The sequence below is a fragment of the Heptranchias perlo genome, chromosome 31 (genome assembly GCF_035084215.1).
Source record: "Heptranchias perlo isolate sHepPer1 chromosome 31, sHepPer1.hap1, whole genome shotgun sequence".
Taxonomy (NCBI): domain Eukaryota; kingdom Metazoa; phylum Chordata; class Chondrichthyes; order Hexanchiformes; family Hexanchidae; genus Heptranchias; species Heptranchias perlo.
In genome coordinates this window covers 20,725,924-20,744,174 of record NC_090355.1, presented here as the reverse complement: position 1 = coordinate 20,744,174, position 18,251 = coordinate 20,725,924, and the positions used below count along the sequence as shown (strand labels likewise).

At 39.2% G+C, this 18,251-nt stretch overlaps 2 protein-coding genes across 4 annotated transcripts in view; one reads left to right on the top strand and one right to left on the bottom strand.

Moving 5' to 3' along the window:
- LOC137300555 (nuclear receptor subfamily 5 group A member 2-like) overlaps positions 1-2,821 on the top strand; it is a 77,289-nt gene extending 74,468 nt beyond the window's left edge. For all 3 annotated transcript variants that reach the window (XM_067969701.1, XM_067969702.1, XM_067969703.1), the window contains exon 7: positions 1,223-2,821. In XM_067969701.1, the coding sequence (XP_067825802.1) occupies positions 1,223-1,470 (248 nt within the window). In that variant the 3' untranslated portion in view covers positions 1,471-2,821. The remainder of the gene's footprint in view (positions 1-1,222) is intronic.
- A 5,955-nt stretch (positions 2,822-8,776) lies between these two features.
- Positions 8,777-18,251, bottom strand: part of adgrd2 (adhesion G protein-coupled receptor D2) — a 133,144-nt gene continuing 123,669 nt past the window's right edge. The window contains exon 25 of the mRNA XM_067969489.1: positions 8,777-9,443. Coding sequence (XP_067825590.1) covers positions 9,436-9,443 — 8 coding nt within the window. The 3' untranslated portion in view covers positions 8,777-9,435. The remainder of the gene's footprint in view (positions 9,444-18,251) is intronic.

Below are 18,251 nucleotides of genomic sequence, written 5' to 3'. Positions count from 1 at the left end.
TAGCTAGACTTAGAATACTAATGGTACATTTATTTCAAAAGTTTTAGTAATAATGGATGGGCTGGAGAACTGAGAATAGGCAGGACAATTGGAACGATGAGACTGTATGGCAAGCCCTCAGTGGATTCACTATCCTCAATTGCCCATTACAGTATCTCTGTCCTCAAGAAATAGGCTCCAGTTTCTCACCTAACTTATGCCCACCATCCCTGGTATAATCTCAGTGAATCTCTTCTGCACCATCTACATGGCTTTGACATCCTTTCCAAAGTAGGTTGCCCAAAAATGGACACAATATTCTAACTGTGGCTTAACCAATGATTTTTAAAAGTTTACCATTATCTCTTTGTTCTTGCACTCTATACTCCTATCTATAAAGCCTAGGATCCCATTTTTAAACAGTTTTTTTAACAGCTTGTCCTCCCACTTTTAAAGATGTGTTTATCTGAACCCCTAATTCTGCTTCTTTTAAAGATTTACCATTTAGTGTATGTATCATCTCCTTATTCTCCCTCCCATAGTAAACCACTTCACATTTCTGCACAATAATTATCTGACATCTGTGTGAATAAAAACAGAACCATATTAAAAAAGATACTGCAACAATTGGGACAAAAATACAATGCCTCTTCCCCTTTAAGAATACCACTGCCCATGAAGCCATGGCACAACTTTCTTGAATCATTTTCCTCTGCACAGGTCTACTTTCACAGGGTGAGATACTAAAAAAATGTAGCATAAGAAAATTAAACAACTGTCCTATGTTGCACATTGGTTCTATAGACAGAAGCAGCAGCCCGAGAACTAGGGGTCCTAATGCATATATGCTAATTGGTGTCTGATGATGTCATCGGACTCCGACAGCAATCTTTAACTTTGGCCTGAGTGGGGAAGTTGCCATGGCTTTCCTGCCAGGTGAAGGCCAACATGAAGAATGATGGGAAACTGAACTTAATGTACAAGATTTACATACAGCAAATTTCATTACATTGAGCTTCAACCAGGGCTGGATACATTTCAAATATGGTAAACTCTACAAAATAGTAACATCACTAATATGGAGTATTTGAACTTTGTAAAAGTATAATGAATTTGGGTTATCTTGCCAATTGAGCAGCATTAGCAAATTAAGATCAGCTGCATTTTAAAATTTAACAAGTGTATTTCTGAGATTAAATAACCACATTACCAAAGTTGTGTCCAATCCTTTTTTCCCTGACAGATGTGAAGGTTTTAGAGAATCGACATCTGATTGAAAGTGTTCAAGAACAAGTCCATGCCGCCCTTTTGGACTACACCATGTGCAACTACCCACAGCATGGGGACAAATTTGGACAGCTCTTGCTGAGGTTACCTGAAATCCGTGCAATCAGTATGCAGGCAGAGGAATACCTGTACTACAAACACCTGAGTGGGGAGGTGCCATGTAACAACCTACTAATTGAGATGCTTCATGCCAAGCGAGCCTAAAGCCTACTGTACATCTGTGAACTAAAGAACAGCCACTGACTCCCAAAGGCAGGTTATGGATTCCATCATATATTATATTCCTTTATATTATTAATAGAACAATCACTGTAACTAGATAGTAACAAATGATTTTTAAATATAGAGAACCTACATAATCTTGGAATACATGCGAAACAGTATGTACAAAGTTTTTCAGATACTGATTTTTTTTTTCCTTTCATAACAAGAATTTTGGCTTTATCTTAAAATGGGTTGTTTCTTATGAATGCAGCTCAGTCATCATTACTTAGTGTTTACTGCATCTACAAAAACTGCCAACCAGCAAAGAATGGTATTTACATTTTATAAAAAGTGTTCAGCACAGTAGCTTTTTTAACGATGATGTTAGTTGAAGCATATCCATTGTCACCTAGTGTTAGGGATTACAATTTCCATTTGTTTCTCTTGAAACAATAATGCACATTATAAAACAGTACCTTTAAATGCTTCAAATTACAGTAAAAATGAATGTAAAATAATATGCAAAATTAAAGTCAGCACAGTGATATTTTCAGAGCTATCAGCTACTGACAGCTATAACAGGCGAAGAGCAACTGTGTCTTACTCATAAGTCATTTGAGTTTGCTTTATACACTTCTACAAGAAAACTGTGCACACTTGTACTTTAATATTTGAAAGCTGAATGCACTTGTATTTTTACAGAGAGTTGCAAACAGTTAAGAGTGTTGTATTTGTTATTTTTATGTTTCAAGTGTGTTTTCTGAGAAACATAGTAAATTGTGCAAAATGAGAAAATTACAGTAAAAAAACAAATGTTTTCTGGAAATTAATATTTAATTAGTAAACAACTGCTAATTCTTTCATATTTAACATATCCTTTGCATAACAACTATGCTGCATTAACAGTATTCTTGTATTCTGCTGTCTTGCATGTTTTCCTAGCTTTTCCTTCTAGTGAAATAAACTGATCAAATTTGTACACCAGTAGTGTTCCTGTTTATAACTCCATAAGTGCCAAATAAAAACTTCAAGTTATCCAACCCATTAGAAAAAGGAGGTTTTGTTCCCTTCACAGTGCCATTATGTTAACATAGATGCAACTGTTCTGTGGGAGTCGACAATATCACTGCTGTCCTATGGAATGATAATTCGTACAAGTGAAAAATAAGAATTACACACACATGTGAACAGTCATCTATTGACTGCCTGTGGTGCACAGATTCTGTGGCTAATTGAAAAATTCTGCTAAGATTTATTTGCTCCCACTGAATAAACTGCATTTGTACAACAGATGTTTTTAACAAACCTATCATGTATTAAAATAAAAATCTGAATCCTTTATGACACAAAATATTTTACTCTGTATGATAATGTCATAAATCAATTTCTTCCTTTCCAAATACTTTTGTTTAACATGATAGTGACACTAAAGAGGTGGTTCTTTCATTGCAATAGCTGATACCAAGTTGGGGACATACTGAATTTTTAGTCATTATAACTATTGAAGGCCTGTAGCTAAATATTTATATTCAGTCATGTTGGTAGTACTTGGGACAGATGCATTTAAATGAATTAGATGCTTTATCCCCCAAGGGAATCATAAAAGCAGTGTCTGGAGAGAGGGGCATTACAGAAGGCGTATTAAAGTTCCCCCTACACTTATAATAATTCCCACTACAAGAAAATATTATTTTATTTTAAATAGAATTATTTCCAGATCCGCTGCGTAAAAGGAATGGAGAAAAGGGAAGAGGGTGATACCCAGTTTGCTCCATCTGCAAGGAAGATCTCCTGAACTCACATGTGATTTTGTTACTTGTGATTGGGATTTCCTCACACATGAAGCAGTGTGTATTATATCTTTCCCTTTGTGTGTTCTCTATATTTCATCAATAGCTGCAACTGCTGTTCTTTCATTTGTGCAAAAGACACAATAATTACAAGCTTCTGCCTCGCAAACTTATGAAAGAACTGTGATAACCTACTATCAAAGTGACATGTTCTCTACTTATTGTGCAACTGTGAACTTACGTTTTAAGTTTATTTTTTTATTAAGCAATTATTTAAAATTAATTCATGTTAACAATATTTTCTATAGATTTTGTGTGCATTTCATTGATAGATATGAAACCATAGTCATTAGACAAGAAGTAATAAAAGTGCTAGTAGACTACTCATGGGTCCACACCTTCATGACAGAATTTTGTTGAAACAAAATTACCGATTGTGGTGAAAGAGGTTAGAAGTTACATAGGAGAGGAACACATACATTTCTTGAAGAAATGCAATAGTATATTATTACACCTGTGCACTTCATATTGTGTACGTGTCAACTGGAACTTTAAGATGTGTCTAGTGATTGGTAAACTTTGATATTTCTTTCAGGAAAAATTATTGGCTAAGTTATAAGACACAGCAAACAGTTATGGTATGTGAAGGAAAGGGCCATATCAAAGTAGATATTAAAGGGTTCTCACTCTGACAAAGAGAAATTCAGGCAGTCTGGTGATTTTTAAAAATCCTAGTATATTTATTGTGATTTATTTTTATTCAGTCTTTTTAATAATGATTTAATCCTTAAGTAAATCACATCGCCTCACATCACAAAATGTTCACACAGTGGATTTTTTAGACCATGTCTCACTAAATATGTTTATATATCTTGATCTATTATTTTATTCTAATTGTTATTTTAGATGCTTAGATGCCTGTTGTACTGTTCTATAATGAGTTAATTATATTTCCATTTCTGCAGAATCTAGGAATATACCCAGGAATACTAAATGTGTAGAATTTTTGGTATGCTGAAATTAATAATAATGGTAACAACTGTTTCATAATGATTTTTTCTGCTGTTTTCATTGCTTTCTTTAGGCTGAAAATGAACTTTTACAGTGTTATACAGCTATTGACTTCAATCTCAGATTGAGCATAAAACTGAGACAGTCCCTGAACTTTAACTGACAATTGTCAAACATGCTGTTCTAAACACATTATTTGCACTTTGACTATGCCAGTCGGTAATAAATTGCCAGTTTTTTAATCCTAGCATTAGCAGCCATGGTCCAATATACAAAAAGTACAGTTAAACCTCATCAGTTATTACAAACTAACTGTTGCAACTGAATCCTTTTCCTGGTCAGTATGGTAATAATTCAAACCTTTGCACAATAAATTTCTGATAAGATAAACTACTTAACCAGTTACCAACTGTGTATAACATTTTGACCACATCTTTGAAATAAGTAACATGAATTGCCACTTTCCTGAAACACAACATGTTTACATATGGGCTTTGGATGGACCAGTGCTGTTGGGCTGAATGGTTTTTCTCACTTGGACTTTATGGTCCTATCAAATAACTTGGCTAATGCAAGAAGTGATCAACCTAAAAGATTATTTTCTTCTATATTTATTCCTAAAATAAACCCAGGTGCAATTTAATTGTTCACAATATATTTCCATTTGTTTGAAAGATCAGGATTAATGGCTTTTTAAATTGCTATGTTCTTGTGAATTAACGCATTATTTTATAACAAAACTATACAATTAAATTCTGTTAAACCCCAAATGCATTTCAAATGCACTCCACTAAACATCAAATGCTGAACTCTAATGTGGATCAATTTTGGTAGATTTTATGAAAACTAAAGCCATTTAATAACTGTATAATCACCCATCAGTATTTTTACCATATTTCCTTTTTTTGTTAATAACTTGTGCACCAAACTTTTTCTTTTTGAAAATACAAAATGGAGACGAAACATCAGGATCAGACTGAATAATGGCCGTCACAAATACATTAGATATATGGGGTACTTTAATGCTCAGGTAATGTTTAACTACTGGCTAGGATAAACTGATGTGTAAAAGTGTTTGCTGTATCCCCTGTGATAGATGTGACATTCGAACACTGAATAATAAAATGAAATATAACTCATTTCTGAAATATGTTTGGTGTTTTTTGAATAACGGGATTAAGTTTCCAGAGGCTTTCCAGGATTAATTTAGGGGCACTTTTTGTCAGTGCTAATCGAAAACAAAACTGTTCTGAAAAATGTTTTCCTCTGTACTTCCCTTTCCTCACCATGTATCAACATTTCTAGATGTGTTATATTTAAGAACCAATAGAACAAAACAATGTTCTGCAACTGCTATCAGTATAACTATGCCAAAAATGTGTTCTGAGCAAAGTGTCTTAATGCATTGAAACATTTTATTTTAAACGCAACAAATCCAAAAGATAATATTTCATTATGCTACTATAAGAAGCAAAGAGTAGTTGTAGTGTTTATTAGGATTTCATACTTATATTTTGGAAAACAGTTTTTTTTAAAGATATTTTGAAATTGCAACAAAGCAGAATATTGAACTGACTGCTTCTAAGATTATCTGTATTTTAATCACTGCCACAAGTGACTGTGTTGTGTGACATTTTCATTAAAGATGTATTGCAATAAATTCTACTATAGTTTGCTTTTTTGTATGCTTGGAATAGTGTATAAATTATGTTAATAAAGAACACAAATCATTACAATACTAACATAGTTTACCAGAAGGCAACAATGGAGTTCATTTCTCACTATATTATATCCTAGTTATTTTCACATATACAAACATTAATAATGGGCTGGATTTTAGTGTAAAAATAAGTGAGCGCAACTCATTTATGTGCAAATCGGAAAGCAACTTCCGGTGACTGCACATGTGCAGTTAAACGCGGAAATCAGGTAGTTGCTGCCCGAAATACCCTGCTCTTCCTAAAGCTACATGAAAACGGCATCTCGCTGACTGGCTCCCCATTCAAATGTATTGAACGGTGTGAAGTTCCTGTGCTTACCTCATAGATACAGTCTAAACTTGCCAAAAAAGTTAGGGCTTGTCCAGTCCAGTGTAAGTACACTTTTAATGGCGTGGTAAGTCTTAATTGCTGCCAAACAACCTCTCTCGCACTGAATATCAACATTAACTTTTACGAGTGTGGAGTCTCATTCCTTCAGCTTTTAATTATTATTGGGCATTTACAAAAAAAAATTAAATAACATTGTTTTTTACTTTTTCTTTCTGTCTTTTTTTTCTGTCTCTTAATCCAATCTTTCTTTCCCTCTCTTTATTTCACTTTCTGTATCTAATTTGACATTGAATTCACTACTCTAACTTACACTTCCTGGTTCAATGTCTGTGCTGCTCTTTAATGATGCTTCAAATCTGAATGGTTAAGGAGACACACAGTTGTCTGCCCTGATCACACAGGTCCCAGATGTCGCTGACTGAATCTCTCACTTAGAGTAACTTGCCCTGCAAAACCCCAAGTGCAAGTGCAAGTCTAACGAATAGCTGGCGCCTTTCGCCGCTCACAGCAAAATCTGACCTATTGTTTAATCATTTTAAATCAGTGAGTGCTACGTCACGTGAACAAATATTGTAACATGGACAAGTACAACAATGGGCTGAACACATGTAAGTTTTGGGTTCGACTTTTCCTTTCCCCATTGCTATCGCATAATATTCACAAATAGCCCTAACTTGTATCAATGCAGTAAATTTTTTCGCTTCAGTATTTATCTAATTCCCTTTTGAAAGTTACTACTGAATCTGTTTCCACCACCCTTTCAGGCAGTCCATTCCAGATCATAACAACTCTGCATAAAAATATGTTTCCTCATGTTGCCTCTGATTCTTTTGCCAATCATTTTAAATCTGTGTCTTCTGATTACCAACCTTTTTGCCACTGGAAAATTTCTCCTCATTTACTCTATCAAAAACATTCATGATTTTCAACACCTCTATCTAATCACCCCTTAACCTTCTCTGTTCTAAGGAGCACAACCCCAGCTTCTCGAGTCCTTCCACATAACTGAAGTCCCTCATCCCTGGTACCATTCTGTGTAGCAACATTACATTCTTGCCTTAGTGGTCTTTTTCATGTTGCAAAACTTCTTTTGCACTTCCCGCCATGCCCTCCTTGTACAGGTCGCTGGTATTTTGCCACAAACCTTGTCTCCACTTTGTTGCTCTGCGGCAAGAACACCATCAACTATCACTTCCATGTTTCGGCCATAAATCAGAATTCAGAGACCAGCCATGAGGACAAAGTTGTGCTCTCTATGCACTCCAAAAATGGCTGAGCAATATTTATACCAGTTAACAAGCTCCGCCTTGGGGTGATGTGAAACGCTTTATCGAGCATTATTACAGGTACATCATCATTGGCTGGTTTGCCACCATTGCTCTTATTGAATTTGTGTTTCACAATCTTCGACAGTAGGAAGATCACAGCCAGCTGACGGTCTGCCATCTGGTGTGTGAGAGCACCTCCAGTGAAAGAGTCTGTGCTCAGGGGTCCTTCCCAGCACCACGGGGGACCTGGATTGGAGGGCATTGCATGGTGCAGTGGCCTCAAATCATTATTTCAGCGCCTTAGCCAATGTCCTGACTACCTGCCAGTTCTGCAGCCAGAACAAAACCAGATTTCACATAGTTTACCAGCACCCGAGGTTGCAGCACCTTTTTACTATCTGAAGGGTTCACATTTCACATCTACTATGTTAACCTTTGGTCACTCGCAGGGCAATGAGTTCACGGAGCCTCCTGCTGGGTCTGCTCTTGGGTTTGGTGAAAGCTGTGATATACGGGCCAGGATGCATGAGATCACCGGGAGCAATCTCTTTGCCTGCATGTCCATGTTCAAAGCTCTGGTACATGCTCAGGTGGCCATCGAGTAGGAACATGCTGTGTCCATCGGTTCCCCTAAAGTCTTCTGTAACTTTTGGGCACCACAAGAGATTCACAACATCATTAGATCCTGCAAAATACAGGGGTGAATACCCAGAAATTATTTCAGTTTAGTGGCTTAACAGAATGTATAAGTGGCATGTTACCAAGAGGAAAGTGCTTCGCGAATGATTGGTGATGTTTGGTGCAAACCAGTGTCACCCCCACTAGCCCATCCAAAATAGAGCCAGGTGTTATTTAATTTTAGACAAAAGAAAATACACTTTTCTACCAAAAGGAGCAGCATATTTCCCATGGTCTGGAACCTCAGAGTGGTACACCAGTGCTGACTCCTATTGTCAAGCTCAGAATCCCTGATTATGTCATCATTCTTCAACAATTTTCTCTAAATAAATGAAGATGGAAATAAACAAAACAATATTAAAGTTGATAAATCTTTTGCAATGGTTTGCTTTTTGAAGAGGCAGTGATGGTGAGATTGTTTACAAAAAATAAAGGACAGCGGTATTGAAAGGAATCATTCACTTCACTTTCTTTTTATTTTTGTTCATTTATGACAGGAACATTACAGCAAAGAATTACCCATCCACCTTCTTCACATATATACTGCTTTTGACAGCTACAGCTAAGGACATTATTGTGAACTTCTATTATCCAAAGAATAATAGGATTCTAAAGTTTGGCTAAAATCACTTACCTCTTGTTTTAATCAGACTACTTCAGTGAATTGAACCTGAGAGACCAGCAGAAGTCACATTGCCGTGACATCGCTCAGAAAGTAATAGTCTTTTGTTAAATTCCTCTCCAATGTCACCTTCTGAAAACAGTAGTCCTGTCCTCTGTGTTAGAATGCGAATGGTTAAAACTTTTCCATGCTACGTAACTGTATCTTAACCTATCGCATTTGATATTCCTAGCCCAAGGCAATAACAAGTATCACTATGTTACACGGTTTAACATTTAATTTATTTTTATACAGAGAAACTAGATACTTAAAACATAGTCTTCAATGGTCTGGTGATCAGTATCTTGGTGAGCTCCATCACGAATGGAAGAGGTCTTGTTTGGTAGAGGTTTAAAGTCCACTTTCGGAATGCAAACGGACAGTGCACAGATCCTGGTTTATAAGCCCAACTTCAGCAAATAGTTTTTGGTCGTCTTTCACATATCAACTGCAAAGTCACTCAGTGAGACTGTACTTCCCTCAGTTAAAATTCTTGTGTTGATGCTTCACAATCCTGAAAGTGAATATAAAAATCTGAACACTGAGTGGTATCAAATCATGTAACATTACTCTGAATAACCTCAGATACAGACTAAGAACTTCAAATATATTGTTGGAATAAATATTCAACTTCAGATTATCCACTACTGCAAGATAAGCATTTGCTTTTTCCCTTGTTCGAGGAAATGATAAACTAAAGGAGAAAATGTGATTAACTGCATTCCAATGCTAAATTGTGTTAATGCTCTAGTTCATGCTGTAAACCCATCTTGGTGATGAATAATCCATGCAGCACTTTCATTCCTTCTTTTGGTGACATGGGGCTTTTGTAGTGTGTCTCCATGAACAGTCAAGGTGTATCATGGGAATCGCTGGCCATACCTTTTTATTAGGTCTGCCCTATACAACTGAAACCACTGCGATTACATAGAATTACACAGAATGTACAGCCCAGAAACAGGCCATTCGACCCAACTGTCCATGCCAGTGTTTATGCTCCACACGAGCCTCCTCCCACCCCTCAATTGGAGATGGTGTAGCTGTAACATTTTATCAGAATGTACTATATATATCTATGTACCTCTCATGACATTACTTGCTCTAAGATGCTGTTTTAGAAGGACAGCTGTGTTATATCATGTAATGCGCAATCCATTATTGTGCTGATAAGATGATGTGTCTCTTTACGACTACAAAGTTTAATTGTTAAATAAACAGAGACTAAGATCATTGATGTTTGATCAAATAGTTTTTCAAACCAAAGTATTTTGTCAGTTTCAGGCTCCAGCTCACAAGCGCACATTATTTTAAGATTGTTTTCCATTTGTAACAAAGTGCAGTGTTAGCAATGTGACGTCTCTGAACACAAACAAACCATTTTTAATGTGTTACTAGCAGATCTTTCCTAGCATTGCTCACAGTGACTCGGAGGATGTGCTGTGTTATAACAACAGGGGACTATCAACAAAGTGCGACAAGTGTAGGAAGTAAGTGGAACACTTGCAGGAAGTACGCGCTATACCCAAGACTTTAATATAGTGTAGATGCATTTTATTACTATATTATATTAATATATTATGGTATAGTGAAATATTCACTTTTTAAAATGTTATTAAGTTAGAAAACTTATATTGAGCCTGTAATCAACAGGCAGCAGCTACAAAACTAGGGTGGGGGGGGGGGGAAACATTTTTAAGCGATTTGATTGGTCACGTTTCTGGAGGTGTTTCTATTGGTCAGTCCTGATAGTTAAAGTTGCTTTTTAAAAATTTCAGCCAAATCCAAAAGTGTGATGGTCGATGTGCGACACAGGAAATGTGACGTGACAGACATGAAGCACAAGCTATTATCCCATTTATAAAATGCATATATATCTATTCACCGCAAAAAGGCATCGACAAGCTCACTGTCTTACAAAGTAGTTCATAGTATCATAGTAGGTACAGCACAGGAGGAGGCCATTCGGCCCATCGTGCCGGTGTCGGCTCTTTGAAAGAGCTATCCAATTAGACCCAATCCCCAGCTCTTTCCCCATTGCTCTGTAAACTTTCTCCCTTCAAGTATTTATCCAATTCCCTTTTGAAAGTTACTATTGAATCTGCTTCCACCACACTTTCAGGCAGTGCATTTCAGATTGTTACAACTCGCTGCGTAAAAAAACATTTCCTCAAGTCGCCTCTGGCTCTTTTGCCAATCACCTTAAATCTGTGTCCTCTGGTTACTGACCCTTCTGCTACTGGAAACAGTTTCTCCTTATTTACTCTATCAAAACTGTTCATGATTTTGAACACCTCCATCAAATCTCTGCTTAACCTTCTGTGTTCTAAGGAGAACACCACTAGCTTCTCCAATCTCTCCACATAACTGAAGTTCCTCATCCCAGGTACCATTCTAGTAAATCTCTTCTGCAATCTCTCTAAGGCCTTGACATCCTTCCTAAAGTGTGGTGTCTAGAATTGAACACAATACTCCAGCTGAGGTCTAATCAATGTTTCAAAAAGGTTTAGCATAACTTCTTTGTTTTTGTACTCTATGCCTCTATTAATAAAGCCCAGGATCCCATATGCTTTTTTATCAGCTTTCTCAACTTGCCCTGCCACCTTCAAAGATTTGTGTACGTACACTCCCAGGTCTCTCTGTTCCTGCACCCCCTTTAAAATTGTGCCATTTAGTTTATATTGCCTCGCCTTATTCTTCCGACCAAAATATATCACTTCACACTTCTCTGCGTTAAATTTAATCTGCCATGTGTCTGCCCATTTCACCAGTCTGTCTATGTCCTCCTGAAGTCTGTTACTAACCTCCACATTGATTACTACATTTCTGAGTTTCGTGTCATCTGCAAACTTTGAAATTATACCCTCTATACCCAAGTCCAGGTCATTATTATATATCAAAAAGAGTTCCTCTGCAGAAAGCCATTACTCCTCTGAACTTTCTTCTCTTGTTACACCATAGTTCCAAATATTCCCTCCTTTAAGCTCTTCTTCACTGCATCCTCACTCTATCTCCTACTCCAATCCTTCCCCCCCACCCCAGGACTTCAAAACTATGGAGCTACTCTCCTGCTTGAGTCTTCTCTTCCTCTTAAAATCTACAGTCGTTGAAAACCCAAGACTGGGGTTATCTAATCAACTACTTCTTGTTTAAACTAGTTTTCTCTCCAACATTTTTAAGTCTTGTTGGTGTCTTACATGACTGCCCTTTGTCTTTTTCCTTAGCTTCTTAATTTAAAAAAACATTGTCCCCAATTTTAACTCCAGGCCAGTTTTCGGTGGGTGAGTTTTGGTTTCAGTTTAGAACTCACCTTCTGCAGCCAGAAACAGACCAGAGGTATTTTAATTCATGGGTCTCATTATAGTCTCATCAGCAGGTTTCCCACTGAATTGGTTGACTCGATGGGAAACCTAGGGAGCAATTTCCAACGGCTCAGCCAGAGGCTGACTTAAAATAGGAACGCACCTCAATTTGACACCAAGCCACATAAGGAAATATTAGGACAGGTGTCCAAAAGCTTGGTCAAAGAGGTAGGTATGAAGGAGCGTCTTAAAGGAGAAGAGAGAGGTAGAGAGGTTTAGGGAGGGAATTCCAGAGCTTAGGGTCTAGACAGCTGAAGGCACGGCCGCCAATGGTGGAGCAATTAAAATTGAGGATGCGCAAGAGACCAAAATTGGAGGGGCGCAGAGCTCTGGGAGGGTTGTAGGAGGTTACAGAAATAGGGAGGGGCAATGCCATGGAGGGATTTGAAAACAAGGATGAGAATTTTAAAATCAAGGTGTTGCTGGACTGGGAGCCAATGTAAGTCAGCTAGCACAGAGGTGATGGGAGAACAGGACTTTGTGCGAGTTAGGATACGGGCAGCAGAGTTTTAGATGAGCTCAAGTTTATGGAGGATGGAAGATGGGAGGCCGGCCAGGAGAGTTTTGGAATAGTCAAGTCTAGAGGTAACAAAGGCATAGATGAGGGTTTCAGTAGCAGATGAGCTGAGGCAGAGGCGGAGAGGGGCGATGTTATGGAGGTGGAAGTGGGCGGTCTTGGTGATGGAGCGGATATGGGGTCAGAAGCTCATCACCGGGTCAAACAGTCAGTCCTGGTTGTGATGGCCCCGCAATTGAATTGCCGAATGACATTCACTGTCTAGATTCACAATTGAAGAATAACCACTCTAACAAGGTACTGGAAGGCAATCAGCATCTGTAGAAGCATACCTCAGCAAAGAATTGATGCCTTTAGAAATGGAGAAAGGGAAGGGAAAAAATTGCAGATAAATAAGGGAAAATATTATTCCACTACAAAAACAACTGTAATATGGGAGAATGTCAAGGTTGTCTTGCAAGGTCAAATTTTGTATGTAATTTCTTAAAAGTATTGCTTATTCAACAAAGAGAACTTGAATCCTAAGCATAAATGCCAGCAAAAAAATACCATCTCTATGTACAAAAACACAACTGATTCAAGCACAGAGCTTCTTGAATATCCTATTATCTTTAGGAAGCAGCAAGCATACTCAAGTTCACAAAAGCCAAGTTTTATGAAAAAAGGAAAAAAACAGGGTCTATCCTATCACAGGCAATGCAGTTAACAATTTTGATCTTTACCCAAATCTACCTGGTTGATGGTTTATGTCCACAACTCGCAGCTTTATTTGTCAAGAATTTTAATGATTTTCATAGCTCATTATTTTCAGTCTCTTGTGTGTATCAAACACAACTCAAAAAAGCTGAGAAGCACTGATAACAACTTCCAAAGGTTTAGTTTGAATGGCTGCAGTATCCAATAAAAATTCCTATGTGGGTCCAGACAGGGAAATTTGCCTGGATAATTTTGAATTACTACAAGGCTCTATTCATAAGGGTAGATGCTGAGAGGCTGTTTCCCCTGCCTGGAGCGTCTAGAACTAGGGGGCGTAGTCTCAGGACGAGGGGTCAGACATTTTGGACTGAGATGAAGAGGAATTTCTTCATTTGGGGGGTTGTGAACCTTTGGAATTCTCTACCCCAGAGAACGGTGGATGCTCAGTCGTTGAATATATTCAAAGCTGAGATTGATAGATTTTTGGACTCTAAGGGAATCAAGGGATATGGGGATCGGGCAGGAAAGTGGAGTTGAGGTCAAAGATCAGCCATGATATTGAATGGCGGAGCAGGCTCGAGGGGCCTTATGGCCTACTCCAGCTCCTGTTTTTTATGTTTTTATAACTGCTTACTGGAATCTATCAGAAAAGTAGTTATCAAACTTTGTGTTTAAGCTTCTGCACATGAGGGACAGAATTCTGGATGATGACACTATCTGGGAGACAGTTCCACAGCCACGAGAAATATTGTGCAAATATATGTCACTGGTATTGAAGGGCAACTTGGATTAATACGAATATTAGGGTGCATCTGTTCCTAATATAGATACATCGAGATCTGCCTTAAGTACTTGCATCTTTTCAGGTCCTGGTCTACTCATGATCACATACAGGACTGATACTGTGATCACATTTCTCTTATGTTGTGCAGGATAACATGGAACAAGTCATCTTATTCTAATCCACTGGTCTTAGTGGCATTGAAATTTACTGAGTTCAGAAACAAAATAAGTGCTTCCTCTGCAGCCAACTACAATATTCCATCGGTAGGTTGATTTAGACTTTATAGGACATTGAATTGTCAATTATGTTTATGGCAAGTAGAGTTTTACTTTCTTGTTTTTCATTCTTCAACCAGTTTTTCCAGCCTTCATTGTGTTGGTGAGTGTTATGAATTTGAGTCTACCACAGACACCTTCTTGGGTTCAGTGGTATCAATCACTCCCTTAAGCGGTCTAAGCATCTTATTTTTTATGGCAGTTTGTTGACACTGCTTTATAACTACTTTTATAATAGAGGCACTCAGGGATGTAGCAATAAAACCCCTTTGTGATCTGAACCGGATATTTGTGTCTTGCACGTGTATCTCTTCAATCTTTCCGAAGGTGGATGGAGATAACTTGATGCGTTAACCTTGGTTTGAATTGTTAAACGACTTTATTCCATAGTAAAGTCAAAGTACAGAGCAATAGTTATGATCAGATCTGTCTTAGTTCAATTGATACAAGTTATCTCTGCACAATAACATAGAAATAATGGGTGAAAAATTTTTCTGATTACCCAGATGAGCTAGCAAATCAATTAGTGTTTAGTCTCAGGGGATAACATATTAACCACCCTTTGTCCTGGTGCCCTTTGTTTAAACTCGTGAGAATAACAATTTATATTTACATTACGCCTTTAATGTTGTAAAATGTCCCAAGGCACTTCACAGGAGTGTAATCGGACAAAAATTGACACTGAACCCAAGAGGGAGACGTTAGGAGACAGGTGACCAAAAGCTTAGTCAAAGGGGTAGGTTTTAAGGAGCATCTTAAAGGACTAGAGAGAGGTGGTGAGGCGGAGGTTAAGGGAGGGAATTCCAGAGATTAGGGCCTAGAAGAGTGAAAGCACGGCCATCAGTGGTGGGGCGAAGGAAGAGGGGGATGTACAAGAGGCAAGAGTTGTCGGAACGCAGAGTTGTCGGAGGGTTGTAGGGCTGGAGGAGGTTACAGAGATAAGGAGGCGTGAGGCCATGGAGGCCTTGAACACGAGAATGGGAATTTTAAAATCGAGGTGTTGCTGGACCGTGAGCCAATGTAAGCCATTGAGCACAGGGGTGAATGGGACTTGGTGCGAGCTAGGATACTGGCAGCAAAGTTTTGGATGAGCTTAAATTTATGGAGACTGAAGGATGGGAGGCCGGCCAGGAGAGCATTGAAATAGTCGAGTCTGGAGGTAACAAAAGCATGAATGAGGGTTTCAGCAGCAGATGTGCTGAGGAGAGGGTGGAGACAGGTGATATTACGGAGATGGAAGTAGACGGTCTTTGTAATGGAGCGGATATGGGATTGGAAGCTCAGCTCCGGGTCGCATAGGACCAAGGTTGTGAACAGTCTGGTTCAGCCTCAGACAGTGTCCAAGGAGGGAGATGGAATCGGTGGCTAGAGAACAGAGTTTCTGACGGGGACTGAAGACAATGGCTTTAGTCTTCCCAGTGTTTAATTGGAGGGAATTTCAGCTCATCCAGGACTGGATGTTGGACAAGCAGTTTGACAAACAGAAGCTGTGGAGGGGTCGAGAGAGATGATGGTGAGGTAGAGCTGGTTGTCGTCAGCTTACATGTGGAGCCTGATGTTGTGTTTTCAGATGATGATGCCGAGGGGCAGCACGTAGATGAGAAATAGGAGGGGGCCAAGGGTAGATCCTTGGGGGACTCCAGCGGTAACGGTGCGATGGTGGGAAGAGAAGAAATTGCAGGAGATTCTCTGGCTACGACTGGATAGATAAGAGTGGAACCAAGCGAGGGCAGTCCCGCCCAGCTGGACAACGGAGGAGAGGCGTTGGAGGAGGATGGTGTGGTCAAATGTTGCAGACAGGTCAAGAAGGATGAGGAGGGATATTGCACCATGGTCACAGTCACATAGGATGTAATTTGTGACTCTGAGGAAGTTATGTCCAAATCAACAGGTTTAAAGGTACAAAGGAGGCCAGCTCTGCAACGAGTCTGGACTGCTGCACTCTATCAAATGCCTTGGAGGAGTTGAGGGTTACGGCTGTGACTCTACTTACCAGTGAGAGAAATATTCCTTTTCTGGAGTGTGAGACTGAGTTTGCCACACACACTGACCAATTTGATCTGAAGCCACAGCAGCAGACCAGATAACAGGTTGTTTTGCTTAAGATGTTGGAGATTTGGTATGGCTGACAAGTGTGTAGCTGCCATGGGCTGATTTTGATTCCTTATTGTGGAATTGCTCCATTTTTAAAAGTGATTTTATTTTGAAAGTATTTTGATTTTGTTACTAGCAGATAGAAAGTATGTGTGTGTCTGATGTAAGGGACCTGATAGCCTAGATTTTTTGATATGGATGTAGTTTACATCCACATGGTATGAAATTGGGTTGCACACTGACACCAGTGGTAAAAGTAACCCATCTGTTGTCTCTGTGGAGGGCTCACTGACCTGCTCTGGGTTTCCAGTATTTTCAGTTTTTATTTTGAATCTGCTATGGCACCAAATTTTCCACGGTCTGTTCATTATAATAATTATGCAAATCTCAGTTGTAAGTTGGATGAGTGCAGGGGACATACTAATCGTGGGAGCTGAAAATTGCACGTAAATAATATTTAAATTGATAGCCACAATAGGGTGCCAAAAATTCTGAAAGTCTTTGGAAAGGCTCAAAAGACATGTCAACTCATTAGCAACCTTCGCCAAGGCTGAAGAAGTAGGTATTATTAGTGCCAAACAAAACTGAAGGGCAAAGAACATCCAAGTGTAAGCATGAGTCTGCAGGCAAGAAACAGGGTGACCCAGTACCCGAACCCCTTGTTTAATGGCTGCTGGAGTGCAGATGGTGCCTCATGAGCTGATTGTGAGGTAAGTTGCTCTCTATGCCTCTCCACAGTACCATCCCCGTAAGCCATGGTGCAGCCAAGTTTCAGACCACAGCTAATGATTAATGTCATTGGATGTGCCAGCCCTATGACGCATGGTAGTTTTAGGTGCAGCAGCAGTTGGCACAACTCTGTATCTGGCCCTCTGATGACCAGGGCCCTGTAAAGACAGTTGTTGCTAGGTAGGTGTGCCCTATGGTTGGTGCCATTTCGGCATACACTAATTGTCTGCCAAAGCAAGATATGCTTATCCTTGTCTGCAGAAACAGGTGAACAAGCACAGAGCACACCTCCAGCTGTCTAATCTAACTAGTATCCCTTCATAGGTTCTCTACTTCTTCCAAGCACCTCAGATAGGAGTATACTTATTTCACATGGTTGTGATTTAGAAGACATCCTGGATGTCTGAACATTGGAAATGTTGTGCAGGGTGTCCTCACCCAAACTAATATTTAAATGAGGTTCCCTTCTGTTTGAGATGGGCGATTCTAATGCTGGTGTTCTCCACTCCTGTTCCTCCACAAAGGAGAATGCTTTACTTACGTTGGAGGGGTCTCTTCATCCTCCCGACAACCGCTGACTTGGTGTAACCAGTCCCTGGTTTAAATGCAATTGGAGTCCAATTGACGTCATGGGACCCCAATTTGCATTAATTTGGGCATTACCCCTGTGTCCGGCGGGCTCTTCATCTGCCGCCCAACCAGTGACATCAAAATTAAAAATCATCAGGAACGGAGCAGGAAATGGAACCGCTCCATTCCAAAGGCCTCCCTGGCCCGTTCCTGCCGAGCGAAGTGAGTCAAAATTCCCTCTTATGTTCTGTCCCAGTTGAAGCAGTTCAATCAGACACAAACTAGTTGCGGCACATGA